Source organism: Heterocephalus glaber, unplaced genomic scaffold (assembly GCF_053883595.1).
Source record: "Heterocephalus glaber isolate CG9 unplaced genomic scaffold, H.glaber_assembly_v1.0 deba00001606, whole genome shotgun sequence".
NCBI lineage: Eukaryota > Metazoa > Chordata > Mammalia > Rodentia > Bathyergidae > Heterocephalus > Heterocephalus glaber.
The window spans coordinates 26,969,308-26,994,626 of NW_028258377.1; the positions used below are offsets into that span (position 1 = coordinate 26,969,308).

At 33.6% G+C, this 25,319-nt stretch overlaps 1 protein-coding gene across 2 annotated transcripts in view; it reads right to left on the bottom strand.

Moving 5' to 3' along the window:
• The window catches only part of Gabrg2 (gamma-aminobutyric acid type A receptor subunit gamma2), an 88,500-nt gene that overhangs the window by 32,613 nt on the left and 30,568 nt on the right, over positions 1–25,319 (bottom strand). For both annotated transcript variants that reach the window (XM_013078549.3, XM_004836428.4), the window contains exons 2-6: positions 24,908–25,059; positions 23,317–23,384; positions 20,383–20,603; positions 17,066–17,148; positions 13,874–14,011 (exon numbers count right to left, since the gene is read on the bottom strand). In XM_013078549.3, the coding sequence (XP_012934003.1) occupies positions 13,874–14,011; positions 17,066–17,148; positions 20,383–20,603; positions 23,317–23,384; positions 24,908–25,059 (662 nt within the window). The remainder of the gene's footprint in view (positions 1–13,873; positions 14,012–17,065; positions 17,149–20,382; positions 20,604–23,316; positions 23,385–24,907; positions 25,060–25,319) is intronic.

Genomic DNA, 25,319 nt, shown 5'->3' on the forward strand with positions numbered 1-25,319 from the left:
TTCAATGGAGATTGGGAAGATGAAGCTCCATAAGACTGGTCAGTATTTCCAAGACATTCAGCTAATAGCACAGACAGGGTGAAAATCATCTTTCATTGACTTTACAGCCAGTGTTCTTTCATTATAGGAGTCATAGCATTTAATGAAACTTTCATCATAAATGTAGAGACTTTTAAAATACTTTATGAGTTTGTTTTTTCCTTCTCAATTCCCACACGATGATTTTATACTTATAACACTAGCAACAAAATACCAGGCACTCATGTAAGCAGTTCTCCTAGAATTTTAGTTGATATTTGTACAATTCTATGAGATTCTATTATTACTGTACCTCATTATTTTAGATAAATAAATTGAGGCACATGAAAGACAGGAACTTGTGTAAAGTCAAGGCTGGGTGAGTCTAGGCACTTTGGTTCCAGATTCTGTGGTCTTCAGCATCAGCTTGTATTGTAGTTTAATCAAAGTTTTAAGGTGGTTTATATAAAAATATTAAGCAAATAATAGTATACCTGATATTTACTATGGTAAAGGAAGCAGTGAAGGACTGTTTGGATAATAGTAAATTATTGATTTGATTAGTGTGGGTTTTTTAAACCTTACAGGTATAATAGTCTAGCAGATGTCTAACTCTTATTAGGGTACAGAATCTAGAGTTTGCATTCACATATTCCACATTCTCCTCACATGTGGCCAACGTAACTACCTTTTTTTTTTTTTTTCCAGTACCAGGGATCAAACTCAGGACCTTCACCTTGCGAGGCAGGCACAGTGGCACTGAGCTAAATCCCCTACCTAATGTATCTCCCTCTTAACACTGAATAATTTAAGATTATTTCAAGTTATGTAAGAATTTTTGGTCAGATTTTAAGATGAGCATGTGTACTAGTATTTTGTGTACATGCATATGTGTGTCTGTGCGTTTTGCTACAGAGTCAGTGAAATATTTCAAGTTCCAAAGTAGGGGAATAAGGAACAGCATAAATTAAGCTGACTTATTTGCACAGATTCTCTTCTGTTTCTTTGTAAACTCAAAAACGTTTTCAAATCTGACTCTTGCCTTTAGTAACACCAAATATAGGGATGTGGCAAAGTTAGTGAGAGGACTAACTTATCCATACATGCAGTACAAATGATCCCATAGTTATTTTTTGCAATTACAAAGTCATTTTCATATGCTTTAAACTCATTTAATTATTTTAATGTTCCTTTATGTTTTGCTAACTTGAAAATTTCTATCTTTATTTACTTATTTATTTTTGGTGCTGGGGATCGAACTCAGGACCTTGCGCTTGCAAGGCAGACACTGGAACCACTGAGCTAAATCCCTGGCCATCTATCTTTATTTAAAGACATGGAAACTGTGTCTCAGACATCTAGAAACTGGCCCACATTCATGCAGCTTGCAGAGATGGTACCAGAAAGTAGTTTATCTGACTCATCCAGTACTCTCCTAATCCACTATATAAGTTAGAAAGATGCATTTAGGCAAATGTTGCAATGCTGCAGTGCTGACTGTATTTTCTCCATTGCATGAAGAACCCATGTAGGTAAAACCTCATGTTAAAACCTACATTGCAATACTAGAGCACTGATCACAAAGAGTGCTTGATATACCCCTTAACTGTGATTTATCATATTCTGCCAGACTTGAGGAAGAACTTCAGTTGACTGTGAGTAGATGGAATGGCAAAATAAACATCAAATGACTATTGTATCTCCAGCCACAGGAGGATCAGGTTTGTCTGGATGTAATGCTATGATCTGGTACTTCCATTGTGCAGAAATTGAAAGTTAAAAAAATTACAGAGGAAGGCAAGCAAAAAACATACACAATCTGAGGCAGCATTAGGGGGATACAGCTGCTATGCCACTGTCTGATGCTTTAGTAAAGTCCTCCCCACCAAGCAAACTCCAGGTATCAGAGTGTGGGGCTGGCAGGCACCTTTGAAATCTGCAGGCACCTTTCTGTCACCAGCCACTTTCTGGGAGGCATGAGGCATCCCAGACCTGGGGAGGAGAATCCCAACTGCCAGGAGAGGGGAGAAAGCAAGAAGGCACTAAAGTAAGTCCCAAACAATGAAGTACTACAATAGCTCTTAAACAGGGTAATGACTGTTCCCATACCTTCAAATTATAGTCCAAACATATGCAGGTATTTTAAGAATTTCAGGTATTTTTAGGATAATGACTTCATTTAAAAAAGTGAAAGCAAGGACAACATCCTATTGAAAAGGCCTTCCTTGATCTGCTAGCTGTAGTACAAAAATATACTGATTTTTTGTATATGATGAATGCTTTATAGATTTGTCACGTAGATTTATGTAAAAATTTTCTTTTTAAATTCATTTAGATCCAGCTCATTACCATTCCATTGGCCTGTGGTCTGCTCTCTCATCAACCCAATTAGTGATGCGTGGAGCACAGGAGTCCCTAAATAAATAGCCATGAACTAAATTAAACAGACCCAGAAAAGTAGCTAAGTGAAGCTTTGGGCCCCAACAAAGGTACTTCACATGGTTACATAAATGTATACAGCAGGGTTTACAGTCAAAACTGAATCTGAATCTCAGCTCTTCCACCCACTAGCCAGGGGACCTTGGACTAGTTACTTATCCTTTCTGAGCATCAATTTCTCCATCTATAGAATGGCAGAATTAAAACCCTCATCATGGAGTAATTGAAAGAATTAAAGTTGTTACTAATAATCAATTACTATTTAAATAGTATTAAAAAAAAAATGTGGTTTTTTTCCTTTTTCCCAAAAAGTGAAGTACATTTACTTTAGGGCAATGAACATCCTGAAGGAGTTAAGAGTGAAAAAACCACCTTTCTGTCTGAAGTTTTGACTGGGTATGCTGACTAATTCACATGAATCTTCCATGCCTACTAAGTCTATGACTATTCCTCAAGTGAGTGAAATCCCTCAGCACATATGGCTTTGAGAAATAAGCTGATGCATTCAGGTGTCTCTCATGTGACCCTTAAATGCTTATTTTCATAAATTAACACATGTTAAGGGGACAGGGCTGAGAAACTGGTGAACTACCTTTGCAAATTCTAGTGGCAGTTTGACAAGTGCATCAGAGTCATGCTGCTCTGCATTTACACGGGTTTCTATAGTAACACGTTCAATTGCAGAAATAATTTCCTTTTTCCTCTTCCTACTTTATTTCTCTGCAAACCCTTTCACTGCAATCATTCTCAAAGGAATGCTAGACAACAGAACGTTTAAAAACTTGGGATGCATGGCAAGTTGAATCTACATTTCCTGCAGTATTTGTTTTTCACTAGTTGGGAGGGTTATACTTCTTACCTAATTTCCTCAAGTTACAGTTTTATCTCTGAAGGAAGGATGTAATCATGTCCACTTTGAGGTTTTTATGTGGATTAAAAGAAAGACTTCATACAAATTGGGCAGTTTGCTGTATGCAGCATGTTTTCAACAAATAAAACATGTTATTGGTTACTACAAACTTTGGGTAACTAAGAGTTCTGAAAATAAACAGCAATTATCCTGACAGAAATGTTCACCTAGATTATTAATTTTCATGAAGAAATGAGCATTGTTTCTGTCAGTCTCACACAATGGAGGATAGTACTGATGCGGTTTTGTAATTTTCCTTGCATTCCACTTAGAGGAAAGAAAATATAGCAATGACTTTGAAATTAAAGGACAATTCTCTTTAAATTTGTTTCTAAATCTCTATGTTTGGTCTTACTTCAAGTTACTTTCCACACAGCATTCTTCATCTGAAAGTTTTGTTTCCAATTCCCAAAGAGTTAAAAGACTGCATTTAACTTAGCATAGTTCACCATACTCAGGGACTCCAAAACTGTGTACGACTATTGGATTTAGGCAAAAACACATTATGGGTCCTAGAGGCCATTCAAATTCCACCTTCCTGTTTTTCTCTGAGTGGAACCTCCTTCATCTGTTCCCATCTACATTTAGTCTTGAGCTTTTAATAGCAATATTTCTCCAAGAATAGCAGAAAAAGTCAGAATTTTGCCTTTTGCATTGCTGGTAACATTCTTGGATGGTACTGCTTGTCATCTTCCTTAAGTCCCGATGACGACAAAGTCTGATCACAGGATCCCAGGAGTGAGAAATAGGAGCTTGAGTCACACTCTCAGCCTAGTTCCTTTTGGATTTCAACAAATGACTCGTTATTTCGTGTCTCAAATTTCTTACTGGCACAAAAATACGTGCGTATGTGTATATGCATATATGTGTGTCTGAGCCTTAACTCCAAAGCATGATTTAAGAACAACAGACCTGCAGAGCATCTTAACAGATAATTATTTTTAAAATGCTGATGATAATACTTTTTTTTCCTTTTACTTTTGATATGTACTGCACTCCTGGTATGTCATAAAGCATTTTCACTTCCATTATTCTGTTTGCTTCTCTCTTCATATAAACGTCTCTGACAAAGGAAGCCTGCTGATGTCATATACCTCTTAATAATGATATACTGAAGCCCAAAGGAAAGATGAATTTGATCAAGGTGACATAACAAGTTAGAGGCAGCTTGGGGCAGGGAACTGGGTTTTTCTTTCACTATTCTCTAATATTTTGACTCATAAGTACAAAAGCTACCAAGAATCCTAGGCCATTTGTAAATTATTCTTCACAAAGTATTTAAGGTTAAAGTCTTCCAGCAACTGTCCTCTTGTTAACTCATTCATGTTTTTCTCTCTTAATTTTTAGTTTTCTTCATTTTGCTTCACTTTGGCATCTATCTAATGTCAGAGAGAACACCTGCCAAAGTAAACTTTTATGTTCTAGAACTTATCAAGGGGACTTAAGAGAGATCTATTATCATGATATTGGAAACAAATGTTTATATGCCACATTTCCACAGAACTACCTCCTAGACCATATGCAACCATTTTATTTCTCTATACACCAGTTTTTAAACATAGGAAATATATGAACTCATCTACAAAAGTCAAAGGTTTCATTGATTTCATTGATTGATACTTGTGTCTTTATAACTATGACATAGAGTACTGTTAGTAATGAGGAATGGAAAATAACAAACTCTGAAAGTGTGAGTGTGTGAGTGTGTGTGTGTGTGTGTGTGTGTGAGACCTCCAAACTGTTTACCCACAAGTCAATTTAACTTCCCTTTCCCAAGTACTCAGGAACTTTTCTTCCGAAGCCACTTTGTGGAGCACCTATTAACAGTACTTTCTGAAATCTACTCTTTCTGAAATCTAAGTCATGGTAGTAGACCACTGACTCAGTCATTAATTTCTACAAACTTTTCAATAAAATGTAAATTTATAAATATGATTATATGAACTAAATGTTTATGTATTGTTTTATACTACATACATTATATACTAATATACATTTTTAACTATTTTATTTAAATGTTTATAATTTATAAATCATCTATCTTTTCTTGAAGACATTAAATATGCCTAAAATTTTTTAGCCATTTTCATACAGGGGACACTTGCTTTGGAGTTCAAATACATGTTGATTAGCTCTACTCCTACTGTTATCTAGCCATGTGACAATGTTTTAGCTTATTAGTAGCAGTATACTTTATGTACTTCATATATACAATGGAAAAGCCAGAGCTCATTTTAAGCATGTTTCCTATAAAAGAAAAGATTAAAGGTACACTTCAATATTAAGATTAAATTGAAGAAAGAATTTAATTTTCCTTGAAACTACTGTACTTAACCATGTTTTCTTCTTATACAGGACTATTAGAGACATTAAGGCTTTTTTCTAATTAAACATGTTTGACCTTTTCGTTATTTTGTGGCCATCCTTTATTAAATTATTTCCAATTATTTTCTTTTAACCAACAAAAAGATGATTCAAGTTTATTGTTTCTTAGAAGTTACCACTGACTATCTGTAAAATTGAATTTATTGCCAAATTGTATTTATGGTATTGTTTTTCTTGTAAAGAATAAAGCTGTCCCAGCAATAAAGCAGGGGAAATCTTGCCCACAGTTATAAGACATGACAGTTTCTATCACCCTCCCCAAATTTTCATGTTAATATTGTGTCTTCTCATCTATTCCTGCTGAAACCAATTTTAGGCAAATAAGAAGTCATTGCTGTAGGTCACTGACAAAGTGAAGTAGATTTGACCCCTAACAGTCTATTTTCCAGAGGATACTTCTCAGAGTGAGAGCCACTGTCATGCCTGAGACATGAGAGTAAGTTATCCTTTTCTTTTTTCAGGGATAACTTCTCCTGACTTGTGACCTTGAGCTTTGAAGACCAAAAGAAACGGAAGCTGACAAGGCACCAGCCAAAGACTTCATTCCCCACATGCATGGTTAGGAATTCCTTCTTCCCATTCTGAGGGATCTTTGTCAAAGTTAGCATGTGTATTTCAGAGTCAGCTGGGCTTGTGCCCTGTACACACCACTGTTCATAAAGCAGACTCCACGAGAATGTATGACTTGGTCCTCCTGACTTTCCACTCCTGCTAATGTGATCAGGTAAGGGGGCATTCACAGCACCAGGGAATATACTAATGGAATGTTTACTTATGTTTTTAGTTCAAAATATTTGTTGCTCCTTTTTCCTGAGTCCATCCCTTCAGAAGCCTGCCCATTGTTGTTGTGAACAGAATATGCATCTCATCTCCTGGATATCAGGCTTCCATTGTGACTGGCATTATGATATAAATCAAAACGGCTTATGTCTATCAAAGCAGATGCTTTCAGAATCACTTTGTTCTTTATCATTCCTCCTTCGTCTGTGAGAATGACATGCCACAGAAGAAAGTACAGGATGGATAGCAATGCAAACTCTTTTTGCTTTAAAACATTGAAATTTTGAGTATATTTGCTACTCAAGCATAGCATCACTTAAACTAATCAGCTCAGATTGATTCTCCCATACTTGTACACAGGAAGGCTTTAGATAAATACGTGAGAGAAAAGAGATAGGTGATAGATAGAGCGGTGCCATAACAACAGCAGAAAACCAAATGACACAATACAGAAATCAGTCTAAAGACATGTCCTTCTGCAAGGAGAAATTCAGGAACAATCCTAGTGTTTGAGTTATCACTTGATGGGCAGCAGAATGTCAGTAAGGAAATTATCTTTTCAGTCATATCTTTCGTGAGTCTGGAAAATGTCCTCACCCTTTCAGAATAATTTTCAAAATTGGATGTACATGATAACCTCTTGTGAGTAATGAACATCATGTACAGACTAGCTGTAGAAAGTAAATGAGGCAATAAATATAAAGGGATTATATTATAAATATAAAGAGTTTATGGATAGTAGCACATGTTATTACTATCATTATTATTACCACTAGTTTTGTAGATGCAATATCACAATTACTTTGTAATGGAATGCTGATCCACAGGATTGTACAAATTCATCCAGATTTATAAAAATAAGCTATTTAAAATAAGTAAATAAATGAAGGTCCTTTATATACTCTTGGTGCAAGCATCTTTTCTCTTTGAAGATAGAGGTTCTGTTCATTCTCCACTATAAATTCCTTGTCACAATCATTGCCCTACCTTTCCCTCCTCCCAATTTCTTGTTCACAGTAAATTTAACTATCAGCTACTTTCACTCTTCCCACTCAGAGTGGGTCTATATTCCCCATGCCAAATTCACATCATCAGACCTTAACTAACTCATCACCCATTTCTAAGGCAATGTCCTGGGTCTCCTCCCCTACAGTTGCTACTTAAGTGTTTGATATATGGCAAATAAAATACCTCAGTTAATTTTGGAGTGTGACATATAAGAAAACAAGAGAAAATAGGTGTAAGGCCATGTCTTTTTGCAAGTGAAATTCAGAGACAACCTAGTGTTTGAGTCATTGCTTGATTGGTATATATGTCAGTAAGGAAATATGAATATCTTTTTAGTCATGTCTCCATGATCTTAGAAAAGGCCTTCATTCTTTCAGGATACATTTCTGTTAGAAATTCTTGGGGATATAGAACACTTAAATTCCACTAGAATTTTTGTTTTATAACAGAGCTACTAAATATACAGAAATATAGTATAGCAAGTTGATGGAGTACAGAATCTTCGAAATCAGTCTATTCTGATTCTTTAAGGTGGAGAAATGGTGAATCAAAGGAGAAAGTTACTTGTTCAAGATCATTCAAACACATGGCAGTATGACCAAAACCACAACCCTCAAATAAGGAGGATACTTTTTTTGCCCTATACTCAGCTGCTTGATTTTATTACAGAAAATGAAGAAGAGGATTTTGTTGTTGAACAATAATGCTATATCTTCAGAAAACTACAAAAGGACAAAATGTTACTTGGCAACACAAGGCTGCTAATCAGCAATGTGGAAGAAAAATGGCAACAAAGCATTTAGCTGCTTGGATGAAAGTTGAGAGAGAAATGCAAAGACTATAGGCCCCAAATGTTCATATCTAGAACATCAGAAGATTATTTTTATTCCAAATGTATTTTCCAAGAAAGTGGATAGTAAAGATAAACTGAACGAGCTTAAAATAAATTTAACTTCTTTGCACTAGATATTTATGATTCATAAGCCCAGGTGCAGATGGTAAAAAGGAAACTATATCTACAATGGGTACATTCAGACACATCCTTGAAAGTCAAGCATTTATTTCCAGGCAAACCTTGGTTGAGTCATGGTTTTCACATGTCATATTCCAGTGTTGTTCTGTGGTAGAAATTCTCTTTGCCTTTTAGGAGAACATTCTTCATTTCTATAGGTATATATGTATTGTCATTTGGGAATTCAATATCTTTAAATTCCCCTATTTTTGATAAGTTTGTGCATACATATTGCTTTCTAGAGTAAAGAAACTGTAATTTTTAAAAAACACTAAAACTAGGAAACTGGAAAGTATATGTCCCCACCTGTTGAGTCAGTTGACAAATTCAGCTTTACAAAATTATAAATTCCAGGGCAATGGAATGCTGATGTTTAAGATGCAAAGATGTTTAATATCATCCTATGAAATTTATCAATTGTTTAATGCTGATTGAAATAAATAAAATTAACTTTGTCTCTAACTAAAGATTTCTGCTCTAGGTGGGAGTTAGACACCTGGCTACTAATGCTCACCTTCTGATTTCACCTCTTTGGAGTAATTTCCCTGTAAGTAAAATTACAATTGGCATTGATCTTTAAGATTTACCCCTACATTTTTATTGTTGTATCGATCTAATTTTACTCTCAGTCACTGATATGGTTAACAAGGAACCACCAAGGAAGGAAAAGTAATCATTAGGTTGTTACAACTGGTGCCCATGATTGCATTTTCTTTGTAACAAGGAGCTATTACACAGCTCATGAATTAAACATTATGCTTTTTATTCAATAGCTCTTCACCATTTACCAGTGAACAATAGACATAAATGATGAAAATCAAGGTGTATGGCCCGCTTAGTCATATAAGCATAGGCAGAAAAGAAACCATGGTTGGCTTTACTGTTACAATAAACTCAATTGTCTAACTTGAGAAATTCATCTTTAAGCCTTGCCATCAACCTCACATATTTGTTGTACCCCTGTATTCATAAATAAAAATATCATCTTATGGAGCTGGCAGTTAAGTATTTATGAGCAAAACAATCAGATATATGCTGAACATGGGGAAAAACATGTATTTTAAAAAATGCTACTTTTTAGTATATCTTTTTGTTTTCATTTGAAAATGGTGTTTGCAAGGAGCAGATAATTTGAAAATGGATGAAATGGAAGACAAAGAAGTGTGAAAAACTGGAAATTTATGTTGAGGTTTCTGGATTAAATGCAAGATATTATAAATTCATTGGAGATATCCTGTAATGATCTGGATCTTAAATGTTTAAATTTACTTTGGGGTGGAAGCTGGACAGGAGGAATCTTTTAGGTACATCTGATCACAATGGTGTAAATGTTTTTTAAATGTAGCAAAAATGATCATTTCAAATGAGTTAGGAAGAAACAACAATAAAAATTAATGCTATCTTGATCAGGTTGGTTTAAATATACTATAAATTAAAACATTAATTCTCAAATTCATTTTAAAGAGTAGTCATGCAAATCTTTTAACATGTTTTTACTCAAATGGTATTTTTTTCAAGGAACAAATTTACACTACGTCCCTCTGCTTGCACTGGATTCCTGCAAGAGACCCATCGAAGTCTCAGCTTTCTCCGTCACCGTGATTCCATCAGTGGTGATGACTGCAGGTATGCCTATGGTTTTGAAATTAAAGTCAGTCATTTAGACAAACTACCTTACGATACACATAGTGTGAGCTTTTGTCATCAATGTGTTCAGCAGAGGCCGCAGAAGGGAGTGACTGACAGTGGGCTCTTAATAAGCTACTGACAGAGCCTAGATAAGAACAGATGAAATCATGAACTAGAACAGTGGCAATGGCATTGAAAAAGAGGGCAGTTACATAAGATTTTTTCAGAGGCATAAGTTCCTTCATGATTCATTAGTGTGGGAGGTAGAGACAGGACTCTGAGTGTTCATGCCTGGCTCGCTGGGGCAATGGTGGTGCTTTTGCCAGATATAGAACAGTGAGAAAAAGATGATGGTTTCAAGGAGAAACTATAAATCCAGAATGAGTTCTGATGTATTGACTCTGAATTAAAGTTATCCTTAAGCTTATTGATCTACCACCAAGGAAAGTTTTTGTGAAGTGTGATACAATGAGACTGGTAGGAAAGAAGATGGTTCAGGTGGTGGACGAAAGGACTATCAAAGAGCATTTAATTACGTTGTAGGCAAACATTTTCCGGTGAAATGTTCCCTCTACCTTGTTTACATTAAATAAAATGTTCTAGTTTGGTAATAGTTGTACTAAACTATTTCTCTGATATCTCTCTTTTTTTCTCTTTCTCTTTTTCAATACACTCAGAGTCTGGAGAACCCAAATATATGTACTTAAAATTTAAGATCATTTGTTTATTTTTAAATTATATTCTATATCAATTTCTATTTATGTCCATTGGTTCTAGTTTTCCACATGGCCTAATTTTAAGAAAAAATACTCATTTTTCTAAAAGTAATAAATCATTTTAAAGAAACAAATTATTAAGGGTAGAGATCCAGCTTGACCTGGCCACAGCCTAGATTTATAACTGCCGTGATTACCCCAGAGCAACCCTGGTCTCTTTTCCCTGCCTAGTTTCCCACACAACATAAATAAACAACATCCATAGAGTAGTACCAGGGCTTTACTATCAGATCTGGCACCATTCATTCTAGATATGTGCCTAACACCCTTGATGTTAGCTGGCGATAAACCTGGTATGTTCTGACTTGCATACAAGTCACTTTTGTGCTGAGCATTATATACACCCCACCATTTGACCCTAATCACAAGGATCCCCTGGTCTTGTTGTTGCCCTTGACCATGATTCTATCAGTGAGTCTTCAGAAATTGCAATCTGAAATTCTAAATCTATCCAAGTCTTTCTTTGGTCTCAGGACACTTTTGGCTGGTTCTTGTACACCATATTTTCCCGGGAGCACTAAGGAACCTGCAGCAGATTCACTCATAAGATACAATAAAGTAGCATGAATGAAGGTTAGGAAACAGCTATGTCATATTTAGGCAATATTCCTGTCCAGTCTCAATGGAGGTGACTTAAAGGAGATATTTTACTACAAGTCTGTAAGAAAGCCACATTATAGTAAGGGCTGAATTTCAAAAGAATTGTAATTTGAACTTCTGATAGTTTCCCAGAAAAGTTCATTGAAACAAAATCTTGTAGATATTAACTACTTATGGGGTTTTGCTCCAAAGATAAGAATTTCATAAAAAATAATCAAGATATCAAACTAGAACTTCCAATCAGTACAAAATCAGTTGTGACAAAAATCAGGCTGCCTCTCTGTTATTGATACTAGCTTTCAGTTCAGCCCCCTCTCTTCACAGAGGGAGCTAGAAAAATGCAGCACACAAAACACAAAGCACCAAGACCAAATGTGAAGCCTAACAACTAGAAGAAAATTCAAAAGGAGTTGTTAAATTCTATTAATTGATGCTACTCAAATCATACCTCGTATTTGTTCAAAAAATTTTTGCAGTGATTTTCTTGGAAGGATTAATAGCCTTGTAGGACTTTGGTAGTCTGCTTTTCTATGCTTAAAGTAAGTGGAAGATTTTCTCCTGGAAGTATCTCTTAGTAGTCAGTAAATGCCTTAAATTATTCTCCATATGAACATTAAAGCAGGAATAAAATTAGGCCGTTTTATGTAAAATTCAACCCTTCCACTACAGCCACTTGGTCTTAATCCAATTCTGGAGTCAGAATGACTACACAAAAAAATCTACTAGTCATGAGTTTGTGTGTTCTGTTTTAGGGGACAGGAATAATTATGAAATATTAATATACAGCAGAATGTATTGCCCAATTCCTCATTCTGGAAGCATAAAAAACTGGAGATTATTTTTACATGTGTTCTTCTTTCATGGATGGAATACCTTAGTTGTAAAGCAAACCTGAATTTTTCACCCTGAAGCACGTGAAAGATTGTTCTGTACTTTATGGTCAGAACTTCTTGTATATAAGGAAACAGAAGGCCACTTTTCCCAAATATACTCAAACATTGCTTTGACCTTTTTAGCTAAATCAGAAAGCCTTTGGAAGAAATTGTGAATACTAAAAACAATAATAGAGCCAGATAACTTCATGACAGAGAATGATGTTTTTGGAGGCAGAATCTTAAGTTGACATCTTTGTGTAGGTCCTTAATTTACTTCTCTCTGTAGAATACACCAAAGCCTATTCCAACATTATGCAGAACAAAAATATGTCCCATAAATTCTAGAAAAAAATAAGAAATGTTTGAATAAATCAACAGAAATCTGCTTGGCTCATGGAAACCAAGTGACAAATCCTAATAGATAATAAGCTTAGAACATAATGTTTACATTTTAAATTGGCACATGCTTAAACTTACATACTTTTTAAAGGATTAATTGGAGTAATCTGCATGTAGTATATGCTCAACATTGGAAAGAGTTCAAACTAGATATACGTGAGATAGATCTGGTCTGGAAATATGTCTAACTTTTCCTTCATGAGATTTTAATTAAATTAAATAGTACTACTAATATAATAAGAAATCACATGATTTCAAATCAAATAATGACTTTTAGCTTCATTTGAAAAATATAAAGTCTGGAATACATTGTACCTCAAACACATGGGATAATTATAACCAATGTTAGTGTTAGTAAGAGCTGCCACTAACTGAGTGCTCATTATGTGGCAGGTATCATTCTAAGAATTTTACATTTTTTATGTATAAACAGAATCCTTATGAGCAGTTCCTTTTATCTATTTTGAGTATTTGTAAAAGCAGATCCCCTCAGAGATTTAATAAGTTTATCCAGTATCTATAGCTGAACCCTAACTGATAAAGATTTGAACCCAAATCTGTCCAATACCCAAATCATAGTCTTATCCACTAATAGAAACAACTTGAAATAATAAGCTATTGAAAGAAGAATGAGTCTATATCCACAACAGTCCCTTTTCTGCATTTGTAAAATGTACATTATCTCTGTGTGATTATGATAAATGCTATTTCAACATATTAGAAAAATATTCCCTAAAAGAAACAATAAATTTGCATCCAATAAATGTTTTATTCTTAAAAATAATTGCTATTAATTTTTGTTTAAAAATTAACAGATAATTTACTAATCCAATTTGAATCCAATTTGTTTCAAATTGATGGAATACATTCATATTTATCTATTCTACTAGAGTACCGATTGTAATTTTCTCTAGGAAATTAAAACACTTCTTTATTTTTTTAATATCATTTGTAGACAAGCATTGAAAAGTCTTCCAAATCATAAATAAGAGAACTTAAAGTCTGAGAGGATCACTTAAAATTCATTTCAAGTGCATCTTACCAGAAGTTGTCTTGACTACTTCAGTAGTATTTCTCAGTCCAACAAATGAAAATTGGTAAAGCCTCCAAGATCTTGTGTCACCCACTTCAACTGAACTACGCTTCCATTGGTAGATAATTTCTTCACGTGGATAGCCATCTACAATGGATAGGAAAACTCACATTACAAATGCTAATTCATGAATATATGTACCAGCCACCTCCTAGGAATGAGACACTGATAACTAATAAGAGTGTCATAGTTAGATGAACATCCTAGACTAAGAGTTGTTACAGTAGTCAAGATGAATATAATACCATTGTGTGTTAATCTAGATCAAAATTCAAAAACCAGAAGGTCAAATTTACCCTGGCATAATAGATTAAATTACACAGAAGGCATACTGTACATAAATTCCTATATGCTATCCATATTCTACATCATCTTAGGAAATTTATAAAAAGTGACCAGTATAAACTAACAAGTAAGTAATATATTGTTTTATAGTGAAGGGTAGTCACAGGGAAGATTTTGAGACTCATGTTCAAGCAAAAAATAAAGAAAAATAGTAGACTCAAGTCCTCTCCAGAGTGAAAAATAGTTGGGAAAAATTTTAAATCTCTCTATTATTATCTCTCCATTTGTTTAGGCTAATTTAATGTGTACATATACACAAAGCAGTAAGTAGGCATGCTAAGGGGAAGACACTAATTATCCTAATACCAAGACAACAAAAAGTCTTCATGAAAAAGGGCTTACAGTGAAAGGTGGGATAATATAATGATTATAAGGACAATTTTCCAAGTCAAAATTCCCTGGGAAAATTTCTTAATTTTTTTCTAACTTGTTTCTGTTTGAGCATGATACTTAGTGGGCAGACTATATTTCTTGAATGGAAAACATTATTAAACTAAATGTAGAATAAACTTTCTCAAATACTAATAAATTAAAGAAACCTAAAAATCACCTCAACTATTCATGCATTGATAATGCTATATAAAGATAACCTTTCATTGTCAAGTATGATTCAATGCTTGTAGTAAAATCTACTATATTTATTCATTTCTTTTTTAAAATTTTATTTTCTATCTAACTCTTTATTGTGTTCAGATAAGTCAGGACAAAAAAAATAATCCTTAGAGAATTGTTGGGGATGTTTGTGGTGGAATGGATTGAAAACTGAGGAAAAGAACAATTATATTAGTGAATTTTCTGTGGGGAATGATCTGGTGACTGATTTTTCTGTAGTGAAAGTAATATTATATTTTATTTAAGCTCAGAGTAAGTCATCTGGAAACTGAAGGCACAGAAATTACCAGTTCTTGGGTTTTAGATTACTCAGGGAGAAGTAGTCCAATTTAGAAAATTAAAAGATAAAAAGGTTAATCTCTTTAAAGCTCATGGAAGTATTATATTTATAATTAAATGTGCTCTATTTGTGAATGAAGCAACATGAAAAATGATTTATAATGAGAACTTTTATAAATATATCTAATGTATATGTATATTTTTCCTCTGATTTCCACTGGAATTGATGTAATGATGAATAAGTAATTGCTCCTCTGGTCATTCATTTTTATTTTTATTTATAGCATTGATTTAGTTGTTACTAAGACCCTTCCTAAATATCTGGTTGGAAAATTGTTTATAAACACACACTTCAAAGTATCAGTTTTTTATTTTGCCTAATATGCAAAATTGGCGGAGTGTAAGAAGGAGGAGATGAACAATCTAACAGAGGTTCTAAAATATTAAAGTGAACATTTTGGGGAACTGAGACTTGTTTGCTTGGGTTCTGACATCTGTGAAGATGATTAAAATTTAACCTGGGTTAGAATTATAATGGACCTTCTCTATATATTGTATTACCTATTGACAATAGTTATTAATAAGAAAATATTCAACATCACTGGTCTTTCAAGAGATGCAGATGAAAACAACACTGAGATTCCATCTCACCCCAGGAAGAATGGCTGCTATCAAGAAATCAACCAATAACAAATGCTGGCAGGGATGTGGGGAGAAAGGAACCCTTCTCTATTGTTGGTGGGAATGCAGACTGTTGCAACCACTGTGGAAATCAATATGGAGATACCTCAAAAAACTAGGATTAGAGGTCCCATTTGACCCAGCTATTCCCCCGCTGGGTATCTTCCCCAAAGAATTTAAAGAATCATACCACAGTGATATATGCGCACTCATGTTTATAGCGGCACAGTTTGTAATAGCTAAAGCTTAGAAACAGCCCAAATGCCCATCAACTGGAGACTGGATAAAGAAGATGTGGTGTTTCTATAAAATGGAGTACTACTCAGCCATAAAGAAAGAGAAACTAGAGACATTTATAGCTAAATGGATGCACATTGAGGCCATGCTCTTAAGTGAAATAAATAGGACACACTTGTAAATACCAAATAGTTTCTCTCGTATGAAAAACTAAAAGTGTAAATAAGGTTCAAATGGTATAATTGATAATGTTAAATAGGAAGAAAAGTTCTAAACAAGTTGGGAAGGTGGGAAGGGTAGGGGAAAGGAAAGAAGGGAAAAGAAAAATATGAGAAAAGGAAAAAATGGAAACAAAGTCTCTGTAAATAGGGAGAAGTGGAGGGGGTGAAGGGAGGGCAGGGAATGGGGAAAAAATAAGAACCAAGATAGGTCATGTACAGGTACAAGATCCCAATGATGAATGTAACTGTATTTTATATCAAAAATATACCAATTAACTTAATGAAAACATTTTAAAAAGGTGTCATGATTTTCTTGAATCTAACTGTGTCAATATATCAAGAATTTCACATATATGATGACAACAAAACATTATTTTTATGTGGCAGTTGTTCATTAGCAACACTCTTCTACTGGATCCACTGAAGGAATGAGGTAGAGGATGCATTATCAACCATTGTACCCTTCCTACTGAGTCCTGCTCTGGCAAAACAACCCATCTTAACAAAGGGTTCCAAGGACCATTGCCAGTTTGTTAAAAGTTTGTAATTCAGTGAAGTCTATTTGTAATTCCTAATAAAACAGATCCATTTTCTTAATTGGAACAAGTAGGTGTTTTGAAAAAAAAGAGATTGCCAAAATATTCAAAGTCAATAACATAGATCAGGGCCATCTTGCATTTGTCTGCAAATTTTCCAATTAATTGTAATTACAATCAAAGACTACCTGTTGAGAGGCAATACAAAATGCAAAACGAATATTACTTACAACTGGAGAACTCCAGGGGGCACGAGTGTTCGTCCATTGGGAAGTTGTGCAACTGCAATTGACACTCAGCATCAATTGTCAACCTAAGTAGACAGGTATTAAAAATAAATAGGAAGGCTGTAAGTGTAATTTTTAAATGTACATTCACAGAATTTCTAGAGTATAATTTCACATTTTGGTGTATAACACAAAGTGGTGCTCACTGAAGAAATTCATCATATTAAATAAAAATGAATTAAAACTAAATGGAAGCTAGGCATAGTAGTACAGGAAACGCCCCCTGCCCCAGCACTTGGAAGGATGAGGCAGGAGGATTGCAGTGAGTTTGAGGTCATCTTGGGGTGAACAGTGAGTCTAAGGCCAGTCTGGAATATAAGGAGAGCCTGTTGTGGGGGGAATAAAAGCCTAAATGAAGTCTGTTCATTTTTCCATACCAAACAATAGTATCTCATTCATTTCATTTCCATTTATTCAAAATCTGTATTACTTAAATTTTGTTCGGTGTTTTGGAAAATTAATTACACGATAAGATTACTCAGTGAATATATTTAACTTAACAAACTGTTAAGAATTTAAGCTTATTTATTGTTTGTAAGTAAACGAATGCTGACAATTCTCAGATCTTATCTTCTAATTAAATCAGGACTTTCTGACTGTAAGAATTTGTTATTTGCTGGCTTTATGTTTCTACAAGTTTAAAAATGTATATGTTGCACAGTAGAGTTTTATACACTTTCACAATTGAATACTCTGAAATCATGAAATAGTGCCTTTCAGGGTAAAGAGCCGTAGCAAACAAGAAATGTATATACAGTCACAGATATTTAGAAAAAGGTTTGCCAGTGAGTCTCAGTTTATTTCATGGTCAGTTTATTAAATAAAGTTTATGTATATTTTGAGTTTGAAGTCCTGAGCTAGGATTTTTAGGAGGGAAAATAAAGGAGTCCAAATGTTTTGATCACCTCTGGAGAAGTGCAGATATAATCCCAAATTGTGGTAATGGGTTAAAAAATTTTTAATTTTTATATTATTAGCTGTATTTCCTTGCAATATACAGACAGTACTATTCAAGTTATGAAAATATTTTATAAAGTTTAATTTTTAAAGATTCTTCAATTAACATGACTTTTAATTGAGGAGATTTTACTGTTCTGTAGTATAATAGAATGATAACTGGTCTTGGAATATATCCTTAATTGACTATGTAGATGTGGGGAAATTGAATTATTTCCTCATTTAGTAACTGTTATTATGACTTTATTGTACTTAAACTTCCTCAAAGTCACATAACTATTGCCACAGTTGAAAGGTGGACCTAAGTTTGTTTCCAAAGTTAGAAGTTTTAATCATTGTCAGTCCGTAATTACAAGCTCTTAAAAAATAAAGATTAGTTTATTTATAAATGAAATAAAAATTGAATTTGACATTTACTAGTATTACCTCTTCATATTAGACAGGAATTATTAAAATTGGAAGTAATACAGATAGATTGCATATACAAACATAGAGGCATACATGCATGAACACACACACATGCACAGAGCTCACTATAGGTGAGCAACCTGAGTAAAATCTCTCTATATAAACTGATAATGGTTCAAGTCTTAACTGAATCATATGAGTGACATTTTTAGGTGGTTTCCATAATTAAATATTGTATTGATTCCTTAAATTAATAGAAGTAAAAAATGACTACAATTTTATGAGAATAATGAAAAAGCTTGAGTTAAGGTGACTGACTTCATATTTCAAAAGCTAGACTGAGATATGCTTTATCAGATAGACTTTGATTTCCACTAGTTTCTCATTTTAGTCATTACCTTATCTCTAATTCAATAAAATGCTTGATGAACACAAAATAGATGCAATGACTTTCTTTTGTGATTGTTGGCCATTTTTCCTAATAGCTAATGTAATTCTGATAAAGGACTTGGAGACATCATCAATGCTGTATTTCATGTTGAGCATTCTATAAGGTATAGAGTACATGCCACATGTATATATAGTATGAATAATTTGCAAGCTAGAAGTTCTAGGATGCTAAGATGTAGAAGAATCATATGCATTTTTTACTAAAATATAGATAATTTTAATATCTACTACTTACTATGTATCAGGCTTTATGTTAAGCATTTTATATATTACCCCATTTCATCTTTGTAACAATCCTGTAAGGTAAGAATGATTATCTATGTTTTATAGAAATTAAACAATGCACGGTAAATGAGTTTGCTCAGTTGTAGTGGCAGCAGAGGAGGAGATGCACTGTGGCATGATGATGCCGTCTTTCCTAAAAATTTATATCAGCTCTCACTTCATTCATCTAAACAAAACATGTAATCAAGTAAAAGCGTCATCCTTACTATGCACGCAAAGCTGTGAGATGTCTTCTACAACCAGGAACCTAGCTTATTTCTTCCCTTTACTCCCTGTCAAAGAAATTCTGGAAAGTTGCCCTACTTCATACAGATAGTAAGATAGAGAGCAAAGAACCATATCCAGATCAGTCTGATTCCTAAGCATATTTACTTACCTAGTATGTTATTTAATAATATACTGTCACCAATGGGAAACTTCAATGAAAAAGTATTTTACATGCATGTGAATACGAAGTGGGCTAAAATAATGCCATAAAATAATTTAAGTAGAGAACTTTTCCAGTGTTACCTAATATTTAAATTCAGAGGATATAGTGCCCACCAACTTTTCCCAAAAGATGATTATTCACCAAATAGACAATAAATTAATTCACAGCTTATTAATGTCAATAAATTATTAATGTCAGTAAATGTCAATAAATTAATTCACACCTTATTAATGTCATGGGGATCAGGGTGCCTGGAGATGGGAGGTAATAAACGCTGGGTCTCTCTCATTGTGTGGAGACTTTTACCTCAAAGGTTCTCCTTTAGTAATGATTTCCTTAGGAATGAAACATTTCCACGTATGGTGGTCCAGACTGTTTTAGCTTCCATAGTCTTATGTAACAGGACACATACCCAAAAGCCATGATTGGCACAAAGGTCAGGTAATTTCACAAAGGAGAGGAAAATTTCATGTCAGTTGTGAGACAACAACCTTTTCACTTCACATTAGTCATAGAAAATAAGTTCTACCTGTGTTTATGGGCTGTCCGCTTTGAAGAAGCTTACTGATAATACAAAGAACTAACTTTTTTTATGTCACATGCTATTTTAATCAAACATGCTGAACCTGATATCAGTTTGGAATATTTTCCTCTTTTTTTAAAAAAGGGAGTATGGTTTACTTTTTGTTCTATTTATAGCAATTACTCTTTTATTTTTCCAAAGGAATACCTTAAAGTGTAGAGCACTCTGCCATCATTCCAAATTCTCAGCATCCTATTGGGAGTGGTTATCCAATGCGCATCTGCCTTTTTGGAGTTTCTGAAGAAAGTGTCTGGAATCCAGATTTTCCCAACCATATTACTATTCAATCGGAGGACTTTAATGGTGCTGTTAAATTTCAAACGTCTGTCATACCATGTTTGGGCAAAAAATATATCAATTGTATATTCCTGTTTTAAAGAAAAAGATAAAACAGAACATTTTAAATACAACATGAATATATTGCAGAATATTTGAATATCTCATTCTCATGCAATTGTCAGTATGAACCAAAGCTACTTTGGCTTTGAATAATCCAAAAGAAATACCTTAGTTAATAAGGCTATTGCTTCACTAAATTTGTAGAACAGCTTGATAGTTTTATGAAAAATTAAATTTGTTTCAATGAATTCTGACAAAGGATCATAGCTCAGACATAATCCTTTGCTTTCCGTATCTATAGAACACTTTGTAATAATATTTTGAACCAGTATTTCTTTCACTATGGAGAGCTGTCCTGTGTATTATAGAATGTTTAGCTGCATCCTTGGATTCTATATCCTAAATGTCAGTAGGAAACCCTCCACCCTACCACCATTCCTGCCAATTTGCAAAACTAAAATTACTTTGGACACTACCAAAAATATCCTAGGTACAGAATTTGCTATGTTCAGAATCACTGCTGTAGAGTGAATCAAGGACTACAATACTCAAAAGAAAAAAAAATTAAGCTCCAGGAGTGGAGGTTCAGTGGCTTTATAATAAAATGAAGATACTAAGGAATCTACAGGTTAGATAACATGAAGCTAGAAAAGAGCTTCACATCAAATCCTTTATACCAAACCTGGAAAATAGCATGCAAGCAATAAAAAAGCTCATTATTTTCTTACTATTTATTATTGCTGCTTTTCTTCCCTCTAAACAAGATGTAGTAAGCCAAGTAAAAATAATTTTTCATACCACACACATCTCTACCAGAAAATATATTCTTAAATAGTATGATGACAAAAGACTATAATGGTTCCTCTCAAGTATATATCACTAAACTAAAGAGTGGTTGATTTCAGGCAAAGCAAAGCAAATATAGTGTGAAATTCACACCATTGAAGAGTGGTCAGAACCCTGGAGTTCTAGTGTGACTGTCATATTCACAGATAGCCTTTGAAGAAAACAGCTTGAGTCTCTGGCTTCTTTTTTCTCATCTTTACAAATGAAGAATTAACACAAATACAGGCTGAGGTTCCCTCCAGCTCTAAAACTAAGCCTTTTTGCTTCTCCACTTCATCATTATCATTATTATCATCCTAATTGTTAATCAACAGGCTGGCATCATTTTATTCTGGTTGTTATTATTAATCAAGTACTTATTTATGTCAGTTCTCTGGCTAAACACTTCATGTGTCATCTCATTTAATAAATCACTTTATGTGAACAATAAAAGCAAAGAGTAAACTATTATAATAAACAACTGGTTCAAGGGCTTTATATTGTTACGATTCCCAATAACTTGCTCTAAGTACATCTTGTATTATTTTATAGCTTGATTTTAATCATGTCTATAAATGAGAAAATTAATATAAAAGCTGGCGAGGAGAAGTTCATCCACATTTCCTAGCCTAGTTCCCTACACACCATTTTATGTTGAAAAATATGAAGAACCATGGACATGCTTGATTTGGCCAAGAATATGCAGACTGCTGGATCTGCTTGCTTATCTCATCTGCAACGTTATATTCTGTGTCTGTAGCACCTGGTGCAGTCTCATTGGAATTGATTGCACCTCTATGGTGGGAAGCCAGCCCTGTTCACTAGTTAGTTCCCCATTTACAATCTGTGAATAATGAGAAGGAAACCTATTCTATCAAACCCTTTATCACCTAATTGGTGATGTGCCAGGAAGTAAAATAAGTAAGTTTGGATAATTTAGAAAAAATCCCCACAAAACAAACAAAATTAAAATATTTGAGGATTAAATCCAGTGTCTCACAAACACTGATGCTGAGGTAGTTCTGGGGTCTCCTATTCTTAAAGCAAAAATGTTCTATATTTAAACTAACAACCTATAAAAATAAAGTTAGACTGATACCTACAAGTTCTCCTTAAGTATTTATAGTTCATATTAGAATACGAAAGATTCTGAGGATGTTAATGAGAAAGATACAAAAGTTAGAATTAATAGTTAATGGTTAATTAACTATTTTCATGGACTATACAGGTGGCGGTATTTTTATTACCATAACTGAGAAAAATTAAAGCTTTTATCTCTCACTGTTTTAATGAAGTATCTATATTGCTAGCTTGATAAACACTACTTTTAAATTATAGCATCACCATATTATGTCACAGTCTTACATTATATCATGTAACACACAATACAAGTATTTATGTTACATCACACTGATTCTATTCTACTCTTCCCTACTCTCTTTTACTCTATTATATTATGGACTGGCTCCAGTTTCTCATTTCAGATTTCAGAGCAAACTGTTATATAGGAGCAAAGTTACCTTTATTATTACAAATGATACACTATTTTCTTTGAGAAATATTTCTCATTTGAAGAAAATGATGCCACCTCACACCATAAATATTTTTAAAATTAGTGTAGTATTATACTTTATTTTGTTATGGTTAGCACTGACAAGTACATAATCATTGTTACATTTCAATAATAGCATATTTACACAACTTAATTTTACATGTGATCACATTTAATCCTTTTTTTAACATTTTTTTACATGTAATTCTTGAAGCAAAAAAGTTCAAACTTTAATAATTTTTAAATTACAAGAGAACAAATGGATCTGAAAATTGCCTTTCTATTCCAAAATCTTGAACCTAATTTTTTATCATGTTTCTTATTATTCCTATGTTTATAAAATAGAAATTTTATTTGAAACTCACCATATTGATAGCGTTCACTGGACCAATGCTATTCACATACATGTCTGTGTGAATTAATGTTGGTTTCACTGTAAAGAAAATCATAAATATATGTGCATGTGGAGAGACACAAAATTGTATTCTCTTAGTCTATATTTTCTAGAACAGCCTTATTGAGCTACATTAGTATTGATTTATTTATATCTAGTTTGGCACTAGTTACTAATTAACTACATTTGAGTAACAATTTTGTTTTCAAAGAAGTATCTCTCTCTTTTTTTTTTTTGTACCGGGAATTGAACTTGGAACCTTGCATGGCAGCACCACTGAGCTAAATTCCTGGCCTGGAAGTATCTCCTTTTAAGAATATGATGTTAATAAGAAGCATAGTAGCATCTTGAAACTGATTATTTTTTAAAAACTATATAAAATGAAGAAATTAAAAGACACTATTCTCAATTTTTGTTCATCTTTCTCTCATATCTTAAATTTCACCATTTTTCCTTCAGGACCTGGAATCTATTTGCATATTTTAACCTGACTTGACTCAAATAGAGAAAACAAAATTACTTAAGTAGAATGAATTGTTTCGAAACATTGATCCCTACTGATTTTCATGACCACTTTATCCTCAGCATTTATCCAGCACAAAATCCATCTTCCTCAATGACTTTTTAGAGGATATAGCTACACAGATAATATGAGAAAACCATATGGAAGCCCATTATACACCTATTTATCAGGCAGGACTATTATTAAAAATCTGTAGTACAACATTCATGAACAAATGCATGTACTCCATTTTCATTTGACAATTAATGAACAAAGATTCATCACATTTTTCTGGATCTAAATTCAACAATTACATTTTCCTCATCTTTATTAATTTCCCTTGAAAGCAGTATGCCTAAACTGTCCGTGATAGATGGGATCCTTCATGAATACCAACATTTACACCCATACTTTTACCTCAGGCTGTTTCTCTGCTTCTAGGTATTGTGCTTGACCAGACTTGCTTTGGTGCATAATATATAGACGAGTTAGTGTGTCAATCTTAAAACTAGGCATTAAGTTTTAGGAGTTTCTATTTTCCACTGTGTTACCTTCTGTTGTTGTGAAGGATCCTCTTAGCTGTTGTGCTGGTTCCAGCAGAAGAATGAGAGCTACTGAGCAGCCCCAGTTTTACTCACCCCTAGTGAAGTGCTAAGTAAATGTGTTGTGTGCTACTGAGATTTTTGTGATCGTTTATTATGCAGCAATAAATAACCAATATTGCCTCTCTATTTTCTTTTTTGATTTTTGAAGTTGTTTCATAAAACATTATCATTTATTCCTCTTGCCTTGTCTGGAATATCTAAGAAAATTTTAATTTTTAACTTTCATGCTTCACTCGAAAATTATATTTTTTTCATGTTGAACTTAGCAACACTAATACTACCTCCAAACTGGAATGCTACTTATATACACTTCATTTATGTTATAACATATAATAGAAATATAATTTAAATGTTCTCCCTATAGAAATATGGTAATATTTTCTTCTAACAAGGTTAATAAAATAGACACATGTATGTGCTCCACTCTACAGCACAGCACAAATGCTTTAGCATACCTCCTATATCAGGTCGAAGTTTATTGTCATATCCTTCAAGCAAGTTGTTTAAGATGACAGTGACATCGCCCTCGGGAACTTTTGGAGTCAAGACCCATGTTTTGTTAGAAGCATAATCTTCATAGTCATCATCAGACTTTTGGCTAGTGAAGCTAAAAAACAAAAATATTGGCCAAGAAACACACAGATTACATCAAGTTCTCTTTTACCACAACACACTGGTGGAAAAGGAAAGATTAAGTATGATTACAGGAACATATAAAACAGTAAAAAATTCCACCTGATGATTAATGTAACTAATTAAATTGTGCAGATGGAGATTAAAATATATTAATACATTACTGCCAATTTTCAAGAGTGTTCAGCCTTCCCATCTATAAATATACTATGAGTTATTATTTATTTTTGGCTT